General features: G+C 38.6%; 1 protein-coding gene across 12 annotated transcripts in view; it reads right to left on the minus strand.

The window, feature by feature from the left end:
• Window positions 1-766: 766 nt before the first annotated feature.
• CLIP1 (CAP-Gly domain containing linker protein 1) overlaps window positions 767-17,838 on the minus strand; it is a 124,956-nt gene continuing 107,884 nt past the window's right edge. For all 12 annotated transcript variants that reach the window (XM_057492507.1, XM_057492508.1, XM_057492506.1 and 9 more), the window contains 6 exons: window positions 12,091-12,143; window positions 6,211-6,328; window positions 5,979-6,129; window positions 5,335-5,384; window positions 3,330-3,454; window positions 767-3,007 (listed from right to left, as the gene is read on the minus strand). In XM_057492507.1, coding sequence (XP_057348490.1) covers window positions 2,782-3,007; window positions 3,330-3,454; window positions 5,335-5,384; window positions 5,979-6,129; window positions 6,211-6,328; window positions 12,091-12,143 — 723 coding nt within the window. In that variant the 3' untranslated portion in view covers window positions 767-2,781. The remainder of the gene's footprint in view (window positions 3,008-3,329; window positions 3,455-5,334; window positions 5,385-5,978; window positions 6,130-6,210; window positions 6,329-12,090; window positions 12,144-17,838) is intronic.

Genomic DNA, 17,838 nt, shown 5'->3' on the forward strand with positions numbered 1-17,838 from the left:
ATCAAAGAGGATGTAATTTACATCGTGTGATTCATATAAAGTTTAGCGGGTGGCTGGAACTTAATTGTTCAATAAATAAGGATTTATTTTACAATTTGTTTTAGGATGTTTCATACGTTTCAGTACTTTGAGGTGGAAATCGGCTATTTCGGATCTCGTGAAGCAGGGGTGAAAATGGTCTCCTAGTGGATGGTTTCCCTCAATCTTATATACTTTGTTAGAAGAAAGGGCTCGGTAAATAATTACGATGGAGTCTGAGTAAACAAAGAGCAGAATTTGGAGATGATGCCGAAAAATAACCACACATGCTTATATACATAGTTCCACTCTCAATTTCACTTTTCCATTAAAGCCATTTCTATTTTAAGATAACTTGTTTCCACTCATGCAGACTGTTTCATGCCTTATTTCTCAACCTGGTTTTCATAGTTGTTCTCAACCTGTGTCACAAATTCTCACATGTGCAGGTTTCTTGTTCAGCTGTGAATGTGTATTAGCATTATCTGTGGGAATAAATATTGAGCTCAGCAGGCCCTGTCATGAGCTGTTAAAGGAGGGCACAAATTACTCTTAAGAGGTGAAATGCCAGTGAAATCTCATGCATGAGTGTAAATGAGCAAGCCCAGCATGATGAACTGCCCTCCTCAAACAGGGTCAGGATGCTAGAAGACGTTCAGCAGAGGTGTTTTACTTGTATAGAGACCCAGTGTTTGGAGACATTGCTGTATTGCTGTAGTTGCTCTGTAAATATTACAGACTTGTTTAGTATTGTTTTTTTTATTGATATATAATTGACATGTACATTGTATTAGTTTTAGGTGTACAACTTAATGATTTGTATATACACATATAATGCAAAATGATCACAATAAACTTTGTTCATAATTTGAGTCTTTTAATTCCTTATATTAAGTACTGAAGACAAGGACTACTGCCAGGGTATTACTGAGGTAAAAGTTCAACTACTAACTCTGTTTTGGAAATATCTACTTGGGGGGGAGTTTGTGCTGATAAAAAAAATGTTTAGTTCAGTAATCATTTGGTAATATCACAGCAACTTACACAGCGTTTCTTTCCAAAACTTCATGGATTAATATATAGTTGGTACTACATGGTGCCACTTATAGTTTGGTCAGATAATATGGTGTGATATAGTAAGGCGTAGCAGCCTTGGGTATTTATTTTATGCTAAATGGGTCATAGAACACTTTGAGGTATAGAATATACCAATTTCTTAAAAGCTGTTTATCAACGAGACTGAAATAGAAGTTGCTATGTGGATCTACAGAGCTTGCTCATTTGAAGAGAAACCACCATTAGAAAGAAACCTGAGAATAACATCAGTTTACTACCACTGGCGAAAAACAATAACCATTTATTAAAGTAGATACCAAACATCTGTTTGCTCAAGTTTTAATACTGCTTTGCATATTGTTTGTGAAACAATTCCTATTATTATAGGTTTATAACCAAAAATTTCAATTACAGATATATTTTTCACTTGCCAAACACACAGTTGATAATCTTGAGGGGAAAATACATCAAAGGCATATATACAGTTATAGAAGTTCTTATTCACATGTAGCTTGGAAGATATTTACTACTTTTTATACATTCTAGAAGACATTCAAATGAAGATAGAGATTTGAGCTGATTGATAAACTTTCGGTGGTTGAGGTCCTTCATTTTATTTTTGTGATAAGAAAATCCAAAACTATTAATGTTGGATTTCTTATCATACATTCATCTAAAAACACAGTAAAAAAAACTTGTAAAGGTTGCAGATTGGTTAATATAGGTGTTTTATACTGGCTGATTAATTAATTGACTGCTGGGGATATCTGTTGTAGAAGGAAAAAGATTTTTGGAGAAAATTTTCCCCTATATTATATCTGATAAAGAAATGAAATAAAAACAAAAAGAAAAAATAGTTGCAAAGCCACGTGATACTACTTCTGGCCTACTTCTGCTAGGTGCTGATCAACATTTTAAGGTAAAAAATATGAAAAGAAAGACACACTGTGTATGTTTTTTCCCAAAATAGAGATTTCTTAAAAATATATACATATAATATATAGAAGCTGAAATTATGCAAAACCAATAAACAAAACACCACAGTAGAGTAAGTGGGTGCAGCATATAGATTATAAAATGTCCCCACAGCAGTTTGGGGGCTTCCCTATCCCTTTACCTGTTTCATGATTTTATAATCACACCCAAGTATCATCAAGCCTGAAATAAAGGCACTACTGACATCAGGTAGTGCAAAGAGCTCAGATATTTCTTTAAGAATAAAATACTTTAAAGGAGTAGATGAAAATGTAAAATGGCACATTTTTCTACTCATTCCAGTGTCAAAGCTTAACCAAAAACATCTAAATATACAAATGCAGCTTGGAAATATTTTAGTGCAAATATTATGAAAAGTAACAGCATAATTTAAAGTTACTTAAATAAGGTATTTTAAGGGTAAAGATGTTCTAGGAGGTTTCCCTAGGGACAGTAAATGTAATGGCATCTGGTGCAATGTCTTATTAAAACTTTTAAAAATCAAGAAGACTAAGTTAGAGGTGAAAACTCACCTACTCAGTGTTTATTATTCTAACTTGTAAGGGGAGACTGAAAGGACAAATTGTTGAAGATCAAAGTATTTTCTTGGATTTGTTGACGGGGGGTCAAAAATAAGGTGAGTTCTCCTGAAGTCCACACACACAATGCTGGTGCTCAGCTGCCCAAATGCTAGTGCGTCTGAGAAGGCCTAGCTCTCAAGTTGAAGCTTAATCAGAAGGTCTCATCGTCATTGCAGTTGGTGGCCCAGTGCCCAAACATCTCACAGATTTCACAGTATGGGCGTTCCTCACTCCGACTGCCGTGATGTGTGGAATGGGGGGGGTCATCAGACATCTGTGCCTGGGTAGGACAATCCTCTGTGTCGTGGAGATCAAAGCAGTCACATATGTCACAGAAGAGGCGAGGTTTCTTCTTGGACTGTTTTTCCTGGTCATCACTACAAAGGTCAACATGTATAATCAGAAACTCATCTCTATCAGAAGAAATTCAAGAGACAATATCACTTGTAAAGAATATAAAATAAGAACTAACTATGGCCAAGGCTGGGAGCCTCATGTGTAAGTACTACAATCCACATTTAAAATTCTCATGTCAGACCATTTATAGTACACTGTCTTGCCATATTTATTGAAATTGACTTATGGCCAAATAACCACAAAGCAACTATGTTTCTCCAATGCACTGGAGAACTTAACTTTAAAAACACACTTATTTAGACAGAACTAAGGTTCCAATTAGTACTGCTTAGTATGAAATACCTGTCATAATTGTTTAGGTCATCACCATTCCCATTAAAGGCTGCTTCTGACATCATCTCCACTTTCATCTTGAGGTCTTCATTCTTCCTCTGAAGGTCCACTATTACTGAATTTAGGAAATCAATCTGATTTGTTCAGGAAAAAAAAAAAAGAAACATATGTAAGATATCTAAAACAGGTGCACTGGTGTATCAAGAAATGGAAGTATATACTCTCATGCTATGGCTGCAGAGTGTGCTGGATGTCACAGGGGCCAATAGTGGCCATAACTGAACCCATGTTTTATACAGACAAACGTACATACACAAAATTTTACAAAAAGTATAACCAGTTCCATTAAACTGTAAAACTAACACAGGACTTTTACATTCTGTAGATAAAATGTTCATGGAGATTCTCAGACCGCCATTTAACATTTAATTGGTCATGGTGGGATGGCAAGTAAATGTGTCTTCAGAGAACAAGGGAGGAGATTTCAAGAGATGGTTCAAGCTCCCTTTCAACTGAGGAGCCACTTTGGCCACATGTAGTAAGAGCAGCTGTGCCAAGACACACCTGGTAACAAGATCACCATCCAGGGGAAAGCCTCTTGGCCTGACATTTCCTTTCACATCAAGGGCACTTTAATTTAAAAACAAACTGTTTCTTCTCCTTCATCAAATAAGAAGGTTTTATTTCTCAAAATACCCATGGAAAAAATTCCACTTTACAATATTACAAAGTATCTGTGTGCATACAGATAATATACATACATATATAATTCACTTTTTAAAGAAATAATTTGGCCTTTTTCTCCTGCTAGGGCAAGTTATGAAGCAAAGCTAGCAATCACTAGCTTTGTGATTCTCTGCAGAATATCCTTTCAACACTGAAGGGAGACCCACTAAATCTGCATCTCAAACTGCATTTTCTAAGACTATATCCTGTCAGAAGCTCCATTTCAGGAAGAAGAAAAGCTACAAAATGGATTTTAGTGGGAAACCACACACACACTCACACACACGCATGTGCTTGCAAATTAGGAAACATAACACAAACCATTTGCTGATTGGAAGAAAAGTGTTGGCAGCGGCAGATGAAACAAATGGAAGCGGAAAGGGAAGGGGGAGAGAAAACATTGTTAATTAAGTTTATGCTAATTGGACATACGAACTAAACAGACAGTGCTATCCAGGGCAAGTTAGTATGTTTGTTGAATTCTTCCATGCCTTTCAAAGAGACATCAGATAAAAAACAAATCACAAACTGAGTTTTTCTTCTTCTTTTTAATGAAAGATGGATTTTGTACCTTTGAATTTTGAGCAGGATAAATGTATTAAAAACATATTATTAAAATTGAAGATAGATATTTTTTGCTTATGTACATTTCCAAATATAGAATAGTTTGCTTCCATATAATCCCATTTTAAAAAATGAGGCTGCTTTGATAATTTTGGCTCTAGGAAACAGTTTTTAAGAACTCTGTCTTTTTAAGGTAAAGATGAGCAAGGAATCTTTTCACACAGCAATTCTATTTCTAGGAATTTATCCTAAATAAATACTATTATTATATGCAAAATGACAGATGTCCAAGATAATTCATTACAGTGTTGCTTGTAATACAATTGAAGATCAGACACATCCCAAATGGACAGGTCAGCTGACAGGGAACTGATTAGATCATGGTACATCATATATTGGAATATGATGCAGCTATTAAAAAGGTAAGTGCAGACCAGCTTATGTAAAAAAGGAGAGGAGAAAGACTATTAGTCTTGGCTTATGTATTCATTTTTCAAAATCTTTGAAAAGATAAAAGACACTAATAACAGACATTGCCTGTTTGGAGGGCTGGGAACTGAGCAGAAGAGAGGTGGGGTTTGGAAGGAAACTTTTCTTCAAATGTTTTTTTAATATTGTTTAATGTTTAAACTATATATATAGTCTAATTATATATATATCCTATTTAAAAGATTAAATGATTTTTAAAAATAGCAAGTAAGCAAAGCAAAGGGAAGGATTTTACCTGACTCTCCTGGGCTCTTTCATCTTCTTCTGCCTGAGTATCAGTATTACCTTATGTTAAAAAAAAAAAAAGAAAGTGGTGGGGGGTTTTTACAAATTGCGATCTCTTTTTCTTGTTATTACAATTAAAGGGCCAGTGTCAGAAACCCATTTTCATGTGGAATTCCCAGATGCGCCTCTGAACACGTGCATGAGTGCTTGTCCCCTCTGGGTGCCTGGGGATCTGCAAACACATGGGCCCTTCCCTTGGTGTTCTCTAGGCTGGCCAGCTGCAGGGGGAGGTGCCTGTTGCATCTACTTGAACTTAAAGCAACAGGCTGTTGTCCTCTCACATGGGCTGCCTCTGTTCTCCTGCCTGCAGTGCACTCACAGAACCCACAGTTGCTAAGGTTGGCAGCCACTACCTGCAGCCAGCACTGCAGACCACAGGGAGGCCCAGGAGTGGGGATGCCAGAGAGGTCCCAGTGTGTGGGACCTGGGTCCTGTCTAGCCCTCATATGAGCAGATGGAGGGAAAGCCAAGAACAAGGGTCAAGTCAAGGACAGTGCAGCAGTGCCTTCCCTTCCAAGAGCATCACTACTAGACCCAGCTCCTCCGCAGGATGCAGCTGGGTGGGAAGGAAGCGCCATGCAGTCACCATTTTACCTGAGGAGCTGCTGAGCTGCCTCTTGTTTTCTTTGAGTTGAAGCTCCAAGTTCTTTACCTTGAGCTCAAGCTTCACCTTATCAGACTCTAGAGACTGAACAACAGAATGCAAGGACTTGGCAGAGGCGTTCTCTCCCCTGAGCACTGTGACCTGAAACACAGCAATTTAGCTGAGGTTTGGAGTTTGGACAAAAAGAGGCAGCAAGAAGGTTCACCTTAGATGGTACTCTACCTCATTTCTCAGTTTTTCCAGTTCTGCATCCTTTTCTGTGAGTAAGGCACTAGTAATACTGATGGATTTCTGCAAGGAAGCTTTTTCTTCATCTGTGTCTTTTATTAATTTGGATTCTCTAAAAGACCAAAGAGTTAAAAATTCCAGAAATCAACCAAGAGAGTGGTCAGTGCACACCTGTCCTAGAACAAACACGCAATTTAGTTAATCTAAAGAAAAAACGCATCACATTGAAGTTTTATAGGGGTTAAGGCTATTATGCTTGCAAAATTTTACTTGAAATTTTACTCACTGTGAGGGGAGAACAAGTCTACCTATGCAGAGACATGCCAGAATCTGCATGTCATTGTGTCCATTTGAATGTAAAGAAACAAGTTAATAACTTTGGAAGGCGTAGAATTAAATATAACAAGATGGTTGCACCCCCAAAGAATTCTTTTAAAAATCTAACCACCCCCTCCCCAGATGAATTCTGTTAATTCTTGAATAAGTTATTACCAAGCAATAACAATTGAAATACACACATGCAAAGCGATTATAATATGGATGTCATGCAGAGCAGTTTTATGCTGGAAGTATCGATTGGTTCTCACTAATTTCAGCAACTTTTAGCAAGTTCCAAGAATGTGTTTTTGAGATCTTATGGGCCAAGATGGTAACAAAGATTATTACTACTATTCAAACTGAAGAATTATTACTTTTTATCCTTAGAATCTGAAGAGGAGACTAAATTGCTCATAGAAATTAAAGGTGATACATAAAGGTGAGCACAGAAATGTTTAAATGGATTTTCAGGTGTAGAGTTAAAGCATGGGGGGCCTGGAGGGAGAACATCAGGGCACTCATGTTCTCAGCCTGACTCAGCAGTAGGTTATCAGCAGAGGAAGGGGGACACTGACCTTGGAGTCAGGGACTAGAAAAAGACTAGGAAGGTAACGGCAGGGAAGGAGGGCAAGAGACGATCCATATGACCCAAAGGGCAGGCTACTAGGTACCCACTTGTGTGTGTTTATGTTTTTGTTGTAAAAATTACATGCTTTCAAAAGTGCCAAGATAACGAAAGACAAGGAGAGACTGAGGAAATGTCACAGACTGGGGGAGACTAATCAGACATGAGATTTAAGGCAACATGGCTTCCTAGGCTAGATCCTGGAAGAGAAAAAAGCCGCTAATGAGAGCGCAGGGGACATCCGGATGACGGCCAGAGTCCAGCTGAGAGTACTGTACCTAGGTTACTTTCCTGGTTGAGATAAACGTGCCAGGGAGTGTAAGCTGCTCACATCAGGGGAGTGGGGTGAAGGGGATGTGGAAACTCTCTGTACTACCCTCACAACTTCTGTAAATCTAAAATTTTTAAATAAAAAGGTTTTAATAATTACATGCAGTGTGAAACAAGAGGAAAAAGGCCTTGTGTCACAAAAATATTTTGGGAAAAACAAAACTGGAGAAAAGTATTCTAGCAGGACCTCAGGCTGCACACCTGCAGCACTGTACTAATGTACACAGTCACCAGAGAGGGCTCCTAACTTAAACAGCAAGCCAAACTACTCCCCTTCTATTAGAAGGAACTGCGAGGATGCAGGGCAGGTAATGGTTCAGTCTATTTTAGAACCGACTGAAGAATTGGAAACTGAGGCCCAGGTTAGAAATGGCAAAATGTATGTCTGGTTAGTGAGACCCAAGATATCCGGCACACGAATTACAAAATTCTTGTGATTTATGGTAAATTGAAATTCTATACAAAGATGAAAATATAAGTGTTGTATTTATCTCATTGTGTGGCTTACACTTACACTCCAGAATGATAAGTAGTAAAAAAAAGAATCTGAGACTTACAGAAATTTCTGAATTCAACCCAAGCATTATATGTACACTGGAAGGGGGTGGGCATTGGTGCTGTTATATTACTTAGTGAGTGACACCTTTGTAGGAAATAGGAACTTGTTTAAATTAAAACAAAACAAAGATTTTAATCAAGGAATGTACAGGCACTTACTTCTTCCACCTGAAAAGCAAGTATGTGAGGTTATCCAAAGACTCAGTAAATCCTGGGCTCTGTGAAGTTTCTATTAAACTTATTTGGTAGTTTATTCTATTGTAAAAGCTACTTCAAGAGCTTGACTTGTTTTAAATCTAACTCAAATTTGAAAATTGTAATTTTAAATATTTTTACTCAAAAATACCAAGATTTGGGCATTACCGAACAGATTCAGATTCTTCTATAATCAAGACCTCCCAGGTTGTGGGTGTCAGGGAGGGAGGAGGATTCCCTCAGCTGGCAGAAGAAAAAATGCACAGGCATCTTTGCTTATTACATACACACAACCTCTCAGTGAAGCTGCTTTCTAGGAAGAAAATTTCTTGTACAAGTTATCAGAGATGTGTGGTTAAGAAAGGGATCTGACTTGTGATTTATATACCGAATGACAGGACAAATAGACTTTGACAACTCCTCTTTATAACAGATCTTCACTACTGGCTTCTTAGGCTATTTCTAAACCCTAATCCCATTGTACAAACCAAGATGGGGCTGAATTAAACCATTTATGCCAACATTACTGACATGTGAGTCACAAACCACACTGACAGGAGGGCCCATGCTATATTTAAGCCATGCTGGCTAAAATGACTTGGTGTTACTAAAAATACTAAGAAGGGAAGATAAACATAATATGAAAGAAGGGCTACCAGAGCCAGAAATCTTTCTCCCAAGGTAACATATTACCCAGATTCTTTCCTTACTACTTACATAAGAAGTAAACTCTAGTAATGAAGCAAATACCTTAAAGTGTTACTGGGCAAGCTTTAAAAATTCAAGATAACAAGAACCAAATATTAGAAACATGAAGAAAAATGCAAATACGGTAAGGAGAGCAAAATTTGCACTGAAGTGTCTTTACTGTACATAGGTATAAAAAAGCTGAGTGTGTGTGTGTGTGTGTATTGCTGAGAATATTTTACAAAACAAAAGCAAGACACAGAGGGACAAAGGCAGCCAAAAAATATATACAACAATTTGGTTTACTAAAAATATATGAAATTTATTTATTATAACGTGGATAGACTTTCTTTAGTCTTACCATTAAAGACACACAGATATAGCAAAGGAAGCAAGAGTCGGAAAGGGAAAAGAGAGGGGTGAAATGAGCGTTGATAAGCTGCACAAGCTCTGAGACAGTCAGACAGTTAGCAACCCACAGTGAGGTTAATGAGCGGAAATAGCACCTGACCTCTTCAGAATTTGTAGAGGTATGGTCAGTGGTCTCCATTCCTGACCATTTATCTTGCATTAACACTAAACACAAGAAATTCTGAGTCCTAAAAGTACACATCTGAGATTTTGGCTCTGGAGTCCCTTCTTTGACATCAAAAAGCCTAGAGAAGGCAGAGAAGCTAAGCAAGTTCCCAAATCTGCTGTAGGCTTTAGGGTCAGAGGAACACTCTTCTCTCCTTCTGACAATTAGAGCCATTCAAGGTTGGCTCTGCTTTATCTATTAGACATCTTGGAACCTGTTTTGAAAGAGGTTTGCTTAACTTGGAGATTGGTTTCCAAAGAAATGACTGTATTTTTAAGCAAAGAGAAAAGGCTTTACTACATATTGCTTAGAATTAGATGGCTACATACCAAAAAAAACCATAGCAAATACAGAAGGAAGCTACTAATTTCTTCATGATAAGTAGTTTCATCCTACAGTCAGGAGAAACTCTGCACAGCAACTATACACTATTATGATTATGTATGTTCATTTACTGCTTCTAAATTAGACCATCAATTAAGATCTCAGCTCTTGCATGAACAACTACATTTCAAATATCTTTATGACTTAAGGACTTGTCAGACATTTAAATTAAAAGCATATCAACTTCTTTTTAATATCTATGCTAGATTAACTTAACTGTTAATACTCATAGACCTACATATAAATCCTTTACCAAAATGACTTTTAGAAGGCATTAAAGGCCCAAATTAATTAGCTAAAATACATTTGCATTCAGATTTTTAGAATAGACGTAACTTTCCATGAGGATTAATTTGACAAAAAAAACCCCACAGTTCCAATTATGAGAAACTACATTTTTAAATTATTCACTATCAGAAAAAATTATCATCTTTATCTACATTTACTGACAGAAAGAATAATTTTCAAGAGACATTCTCTTAAACATATCCAGGACTCAAAAATGGGAGCAAAGATGGTGAAGGGATGATTTGACAGGTACCCAAATGCACTCCACCTTTTTCAGCTGCAGTCTAATCATATTTTGAAAGGCACATAATCAGTTAAATGGTAAGGACTAACAAAGCATAGCATTTTTCTTAAAAAAAAAAAATTTAAACAGTAAGTAAGTAAAGGTACAGTGAGAAAAGAACCAGCATAAAACTCTAGGACCTGGGCTCATACCTGCACCTGAGATCTCGGTCAAGCTGAATACATTATGGGCTTTAGTTTTATCACTTTTAAATGCACACCCCGCCATATATTTCACTGGGTTGTTTTAAGTTTAGATAAATATGTGAATTATGAGGTGTTAAATAAATGCAAGGGATGTTGTACTTACACCAGCCCATTTTTGTATGTTCCCTTGCCAGAAGCCACAGGAACAATCCCTTTCACAGATCTTTGGTAACTGTACACGAGGCCCTTTTTAAAGGGAGCAAGTCCTATTTATGTAAAATTAAACATCCTGAGGCTCACATGGGCAAAGCTGTGCCTGTACACAGGAGCTAGGTGAAGGCTTGCAGACCAGTCACCATACCTCATGGTCATTTGAAGAATACCAGGGGTGGGGCAGTGATGAAACATATATGTTTTTTGGTATAAAATTTTAAAAATCTAAGTACTTATTAATTTTAAAAAGGAGGAGGAAAGATCTCTAGACTGAGGTCTACTGTCTTTTAGACTGTAGTTTTTGGAACCCCAAATATCTTTGTAGGCTAAATAACGCCTCTAATTCCTAAGCAGTTGCCATGCTGGCAGAAGGGAGGGGACACTGCAAGGGTAGAACACATGTCAGTAGTTAGGGACGCTTCCTCTGCCCTGACAAGAATAAAATACTCTGCAGAGCATGGAGGAATTCCTGGTTATGCTAGTCTTAAAGGTTTATTTTTGGTTTTACTTTTGTTTTTAGTAAGAAAAAAGCATGCCACTGTTGTAATGCACACCTATCCTGTGCCCTGAAGGAAAGTACTACACAGGTTGTGGTTCTCAGCAACAGCACACACTAAACTTGCTTGGCATGCAGTAAAAAGCACAGAATTCCTGTAAACACAAACTGCACATTTTAAAAGAGCAGAGACTGTCAGGATGTACGAGCAACAGGCTTCTAAATGATTATTTCTGTGGGCCTGTTTATCCTTACTCAAAAGGACTGTGAGGCTTCATTTGAGTATCATTTGATTATCATGAAAGAATAACAAATAACAGCTCTTTTTTTAGAAAATAGAAGCATTTAAAATCATGTTACCCATTATTGTTGAAAAATTAAAAATTTCATATAATGAAATCAGTATTATTTCTATGTAGATCAATTACTGCATGTAAAATTGCAGTATTTTCAGTTACTGAAGCTAGGAAGTATTAGCAGTATGACCCAATCTGAGTTTAGAATACTTCTGCATAAATGCAACTGAACATAGCTTAAATAATAAACTATTCTTTGTTTTAGAAATACTGAAACTTTTACAAATGAATTTTCATAAATTACCAATTATGAGTACCAGATTATCACAATGCATTTTTCTGAAGATAAGAAGTTCATGTTTTTTGTAAGTCACGTCATGTTCTAACATTTTCCTTATTACACACACACACACACACACACACACACACACACACACATACATACACACACACACCAATAAACAAAAAGAAAGCCTACCTCTTTTTCATTTCTAACAACTGATTATTGAGCACAGATCTCTCCTCTTCCAGCTGGAAAAAAAACACATACAAAAAAAGTTCAGTCCATACTGAGCCCAGAGAGGTCTGTTTCTCACTCCACACATCATATTGCCAGTCTCCAGGACAGCGAAAGCAATCGTTTTCCTTCCGGTGATGAAAAAAGAGCAAGTAGTCACATTATCACAGGATGTCCAGTTATTCATACACAAATCACTCATGACCTGAGTGACCTGCCTACCTCAGGACATGCTGCACCTTAAATAGCCAATAAATGACTTGTTCATTTGTTCAATGAGTAAGTGAAACCATCCCTGTTAATATTCTGGTTCTTTTACTGAAGCAACAGAGGTCAAGTGTCACTACCTCATGGAGGGCTAGGAACAGGTCATTTACTCCCTATGGGTCCCATTTTACACATGCTATATTCCAGGCATTTGTTTCTCACTTATAAAACAAGGAGGCTACAGAAGAATATCCAGTGCTCCTTTAGTTCTAAAACTATTATTTCAACATCCGTTCACGATAAAAACTCTCAACAAAATGGGTATAGAGAGCAAGTACTTCAACATAATAAGGACCATATATGACAGACCCACAGCCAACATCATACTGAACAGTGAAAAGCTGAAAGTTTTTCCTTTAATATTGGGAACAAGACAAGGATGCCCACTCTCCCCACTTTTATTCAGCATAGTACTGGAGGTCCTAGCCACCACAATCAGACAACACAAAGAAATAAAAGTGATCCAGATCCACAAGGAACAAGTTAAATTGTCACTGTTTGCAGATGACATGATATTGTACATAAACCCTATAGAATCCACTCCAAAACTACTAGAACTGATATCTGAATTCAGCAAAGCTGCAGGATACAAAATTAATACACAGAAATCTGTTGCATTCCTATATACTAATGATCAACTAGCAGAAAGAGAAATCAGGAAAATGATTCCATTCACAATTGCATCAAAAAGAATAAATAACTAGGAATAAACCTAACCAACGAAGTGAAAGACCTATACGCTGAAAACTATGAGACACTCTTGAGAGAAATTAGACACCAATAAATGGAAATACATTCCATGCTCATGGGTAGGATGAATTGATATTGTCAAAATGGCCATCCTGCCTAAAGCAATCTACAGATTCGATGCAATCCCTATCAAAATACTGAAAGCATTCTTCAACGAACTGGAACAAATAGTTCTAAAATTCATATGGAACCACAGAAGACCCCAAATAGTCAAAATAACCCTGAGAAAGAAGAATAAAGCTGGGGGGATTATGCTCCCCAACTTCAAGCTCTAGTACAAAGCCACAGTAATCAAGACAATTTGGTACTGGCACAAGAACACACCTAATGATCAATGGAATAGAAAAGAGAGTCCAGATATAAACCCACACATATATGGCCAATTAATATATGATAAAGGAGCCATGGACATACAATAGAGAAATGACAGCCTCTTCAACAATTAGTGTTGGCAAAACTGGACAGCTACGTGTAAGAGAATGAGACTGGATTGCTGCCTAACTCCATGCACAAAAGTAAACTCGAAATGGATCAAAGACCTGAAAGTAAGTCATGAAACCATAAACTCTTAGAAGAAAACATAGGCAAAAATCTCTTGACTATAAACATGAGCAACTTTTTCATGAATATATCAACTTGGGCAAGGAAAACAAAAGCAAAAATGAACAAATGTGACTACATAAAACTAAAAAGCTTCTGTACAGCAAAGGGCACCATAAGTAGAACAAAAAGGCATCCTACAGTATGGGAGAATATATTCATAAATGACATATCAGATAAGGGGTTAACACCCAAAATATATAAAGAACTCACATGCCTCAACACCCAAAAAGCAAATAACCCTATTAAAAAATGGGCAGATGATCTGAACAGACACTTCTCCAAAATAGAAATTCAGATGGCCAACAGGCACATGAAAAGATGCGCCACATCACTAATCATCAGGGAAATGCAAATTAAAACCACAATGAGATATCACCTCATACCAGTTAGGATGGCCAGTATTGAAAAGACTAAGAACAACAAATGCTGGCAAGGATGCAGAGAAAGGGGAACCCTCCTACACTGCTGGTGGGAATGTAAGCTAGTTCAACTATGTGGAAAGCAATATGGAGGTTCCTCAAAAAACTAAAAATAGATATATCATTTGACCCTGGAATCCCACTCCTTGTAATTTACCCAAAGAATACAACTTCTCAGATTCAAAAAGACATATGCACCCCTATGTTAATCGCAGCACTTTTCACAATAGCCAAGATATGGAAGCAACCTAAGTGTCCATCAGTAGATGGATGGATAAAGAAGATGTGGTACATATACACAATGGAATACTATTCAGCAATAAGAAAGAAACAAATCCTACCATTTGCAATAACGTGGATGGAGCTGGAGGACATTATGCTCAGTGAAATAAGCCAGGTGGAGAAAGACAAATGCCAAATGATTTCCCTCATTTGTGGAGTATAACAATGAAGCAAAACTGAAGGAACAAAATGGCAGCAGACTCAGAGACTCCAAGAATGAACTAGTGGTTACCGAAGGGGAGGGGTGTGGGAGAGCAGGTGGGGAGGGAGGGAGAAGGGGATTGAGGTGTATTATGTTTAGTACACATAGTGTGGGGGATCACAGGGAGAACAGTGTAGCACAGAGAAGGCACATAGTGGATCTGTTGCATCTTACTACACTGATGGACAGTGACTGCATTGGGGTAAGGGTGGGGACTTGATAATATGGGTAAATGTAGTAACCACATTGTTTTTTCATGTGAAACCTTCATAAGAGTGTATATTAATCATACCTTAATAAAAAATTTTTAAAAAACAACAAAAAAACGTGGCCCTGTAGTATATTTCTGAACACAGCTGATCAATAGTTTGACTTGACTATAAAAGTAACAAAGTGAAAATTTATATTTTACAGAAGTGAGCACTACTATAGATTCTTGGGAGATTATACAGGAAGCGTAGTAGAGCCAATAAATTAATTAGTCTTCTTTCAAGTTGCTTCTAAGTTATTTTAAATGAGTGATTCTCTCCATTCTTGAAATGTGTATAAATATACTCCCTTGAAATCAATATCATTGCTAATCTCTATCATTGAAGCCTATCATGCTTTAGTTCAGACTCACTTGTTTCTCTTTTCTGAGTAAAACATGAACTACAAAGGGTGTAACCACCCATTCTTAAAGGGAAGTCGGTTCCTAGCTGTTCCTTGCAGACGCTGTTTCCTAACAACCTTCAAAGTCACTGATTGTCACAACTTTAGTCACAAAACCTTTTCAAACAGATGGTAATTCAAATCCCAACCTGCAGAAGAGGAAGAGCTGCTGGGATGGCAGGGAGCCTGAAGGCCTCTGCCAGAGGAGTCAGTGCTCCTCCAACTCTTTCCAGGTCTGAGGGACAGAAATGAGAAATGTAGTCAACAGGTCAGTTAAGGTCACAACATAAGACAGAGGATGATCTCTACATGTTCCTCCCATTTGTGGGATCCACTTCTCTCTGCCAGAGATGCTCAATGAAATGAGATAAAATGAGCTAAAAAGACTCGGCGCTCTGCTGAGATCCTTCTCTTGTAGGTTCTTTCAGACATGTTGATGTGAGAGCTACTCAATGTTTCAGACACTCTAGTTTGTGCCAGGAAAAAAAAGAACTTCATCTAGTCAAAGTGCTTCTAGTTTTCATGAGCTCCAACTGCTCACATACTAACCAAAGGAGACTGCAGTGATCTTATTTAAGTCAATTCACTGTCTTTTCTTGACGCAAATCGGAAGACGATAAATACTTCTTGACACTATTAGCTGAATGAGGTTGAGCAAATTACTGTCTTCTTTATGCTTGATTCCTCTCCTCTTTTACAAAAGGGGATAAATGGTACTGCCATCTCCTTGAGTTATTATAAAGATTAAGTGAGATGGTAGCTATCATCTACTTGTGCTTGTCACATAGGAAGAGCCCATACGTGTGAGCTACTGTCACTGACAGCATCATCATCATACTGGAGTCTGGAAAGATGCGGCAATCATTTCATGAAGAAATTGTGGGGAGGACAGGGAAGATGGCGGCGTGAGTAGAGCAGCGGAAATCTCCTCCCAAAACCACATATATCTATGAAAATATAACAAAGACAACCCTTCCTAGAATAAAGACCAGAGGACACAGGACAATATCCAGACCACATCCGCACCTGAGAGAACCCAGCGCCTCGCGAAGGGGGTAAGATACAAGCCCCGGCCCCGCGGGAGCCGAGCGCCCCTCCCCCCAGCTCCCGGCGGGAGAAGAGCAGGCAGAGCGGGAGGGAGACGGAGCCCAGGACTGCCGAACACCCAGCCCCCGCCATCCGGGCCAGAGCACAGACACAGTACGTGCCCAGGGGACCCTGGATGCTAGGGAAACAGGGCAGCAAGAACAGTGAGCGGGCACCGGAGGCCGGGCGCCGGAGAACATAAGAAAAGCGCGCGACCAATTTTTTTTTCTTTTTTCTTTTTGCTGCTTTGTTTTGGCGAGTGTTTTTTGGAAGTCTTAAAGGGATAGGGACCCCAATACTAGGGAAACAGGGCAGCAAGACCGGTGAGCAGAGGCCTGAGGCTGGCGCCGGAGAAAAAAGAAAAACGAGTGGCCACCTTTTTTTTTAATTAAAAAAAAATTTTTTTTTTTAATTAAAGATTTTTTTTCTTTTTTTTTTTTTTTTTTTTTGGTGGTCATTGTTTTGTTTTGGCGGGTGCTTTTTGGAAGTTTTTGGAAGTCTTAAAGGGGCAGGGCGGGACACTTAATCCGGAGGTAGGGAATCCGGGATATCTGGGCACCCTAACCCCTGGGCTGCAGGGAGCAGGGAGGCCCCTTACGGAGATAAATAGCCTCCCAGCAGCTCCCCCTCCAACGCGACTCCACCACTTTGGAGCAGCTGCCCGAGCCAGGCCACGCCCACAGCAACAGCGGAGATAAACTCCATGGCAGCCGGGCAGGAAGCAGAAACCCTGTCTGCGCGCAGCTGCCCAGCACAAGCCACTAGAGGTCGCTGTTCTCCCAGGAGAGGAGGGCCACAAACCAACAAGAAGGGAAGTTCTTCCAGCTATCACTCGTCCCAGCTCTGCAAACTATTCCTATCACCATGAAAAGGCAAAGCTACAGGCAGACAAAGATCACAGAGACAACACCAGAGAAGGAGACAGACCTAACCTGTCTTCCTGAAATAGAATTCAAAATAAGAATCATAAATATGCTGACAGAGATGCAGAGAAATACGCAAGAGAAATGGGATGAAGTCCGGAGGGAGATCACAGATGCCAGAAAGGAGATCGCAGAAATGAAACAAACTCTGGAAGGGTTTATAAGCAGAATGGATAGGATGCAAGAGGCCACTGATGGAATTGAAATCAGAGAACAGGAACGCATAGAAGCTGACATAGAGAGAGACAAAAGGATCTCCAGGAATGAAACAATATTAAGAGAACTGTGTGACCAATCCAAAAGGAACAATATCCATATTATAGGGGTCCCAGAAGAAGAAGAGAGAGGAAAAGAGATGGAAAGTATCTTAGAAGAAATAATTGCTGAAAACTTCCCCAAACTGGGGGAGGAAATAATCGAACAGACCACGGAAATACACAGAACCCCCAACAGAAAGGATCCAAGGAGGACAACACCAAGACACATAATAATTAAAATGGCAAAGATCAAGGACAAAGAAAGAGTT

Source organism: Manis pentadactyla, chromosome 14 (assembly GCF_030020395.1).
Source record: "Manis pentadactyla isolate mManPen7 chromosome 14, mManPen7.hap1, whole genome shotgun sequence".
NCBI classification, from domain to species: Eukaryota; Metazoa; Chordata; class Mammalia; order Pholidota; family Manidae; genus Manis; species Manis pentadactyla.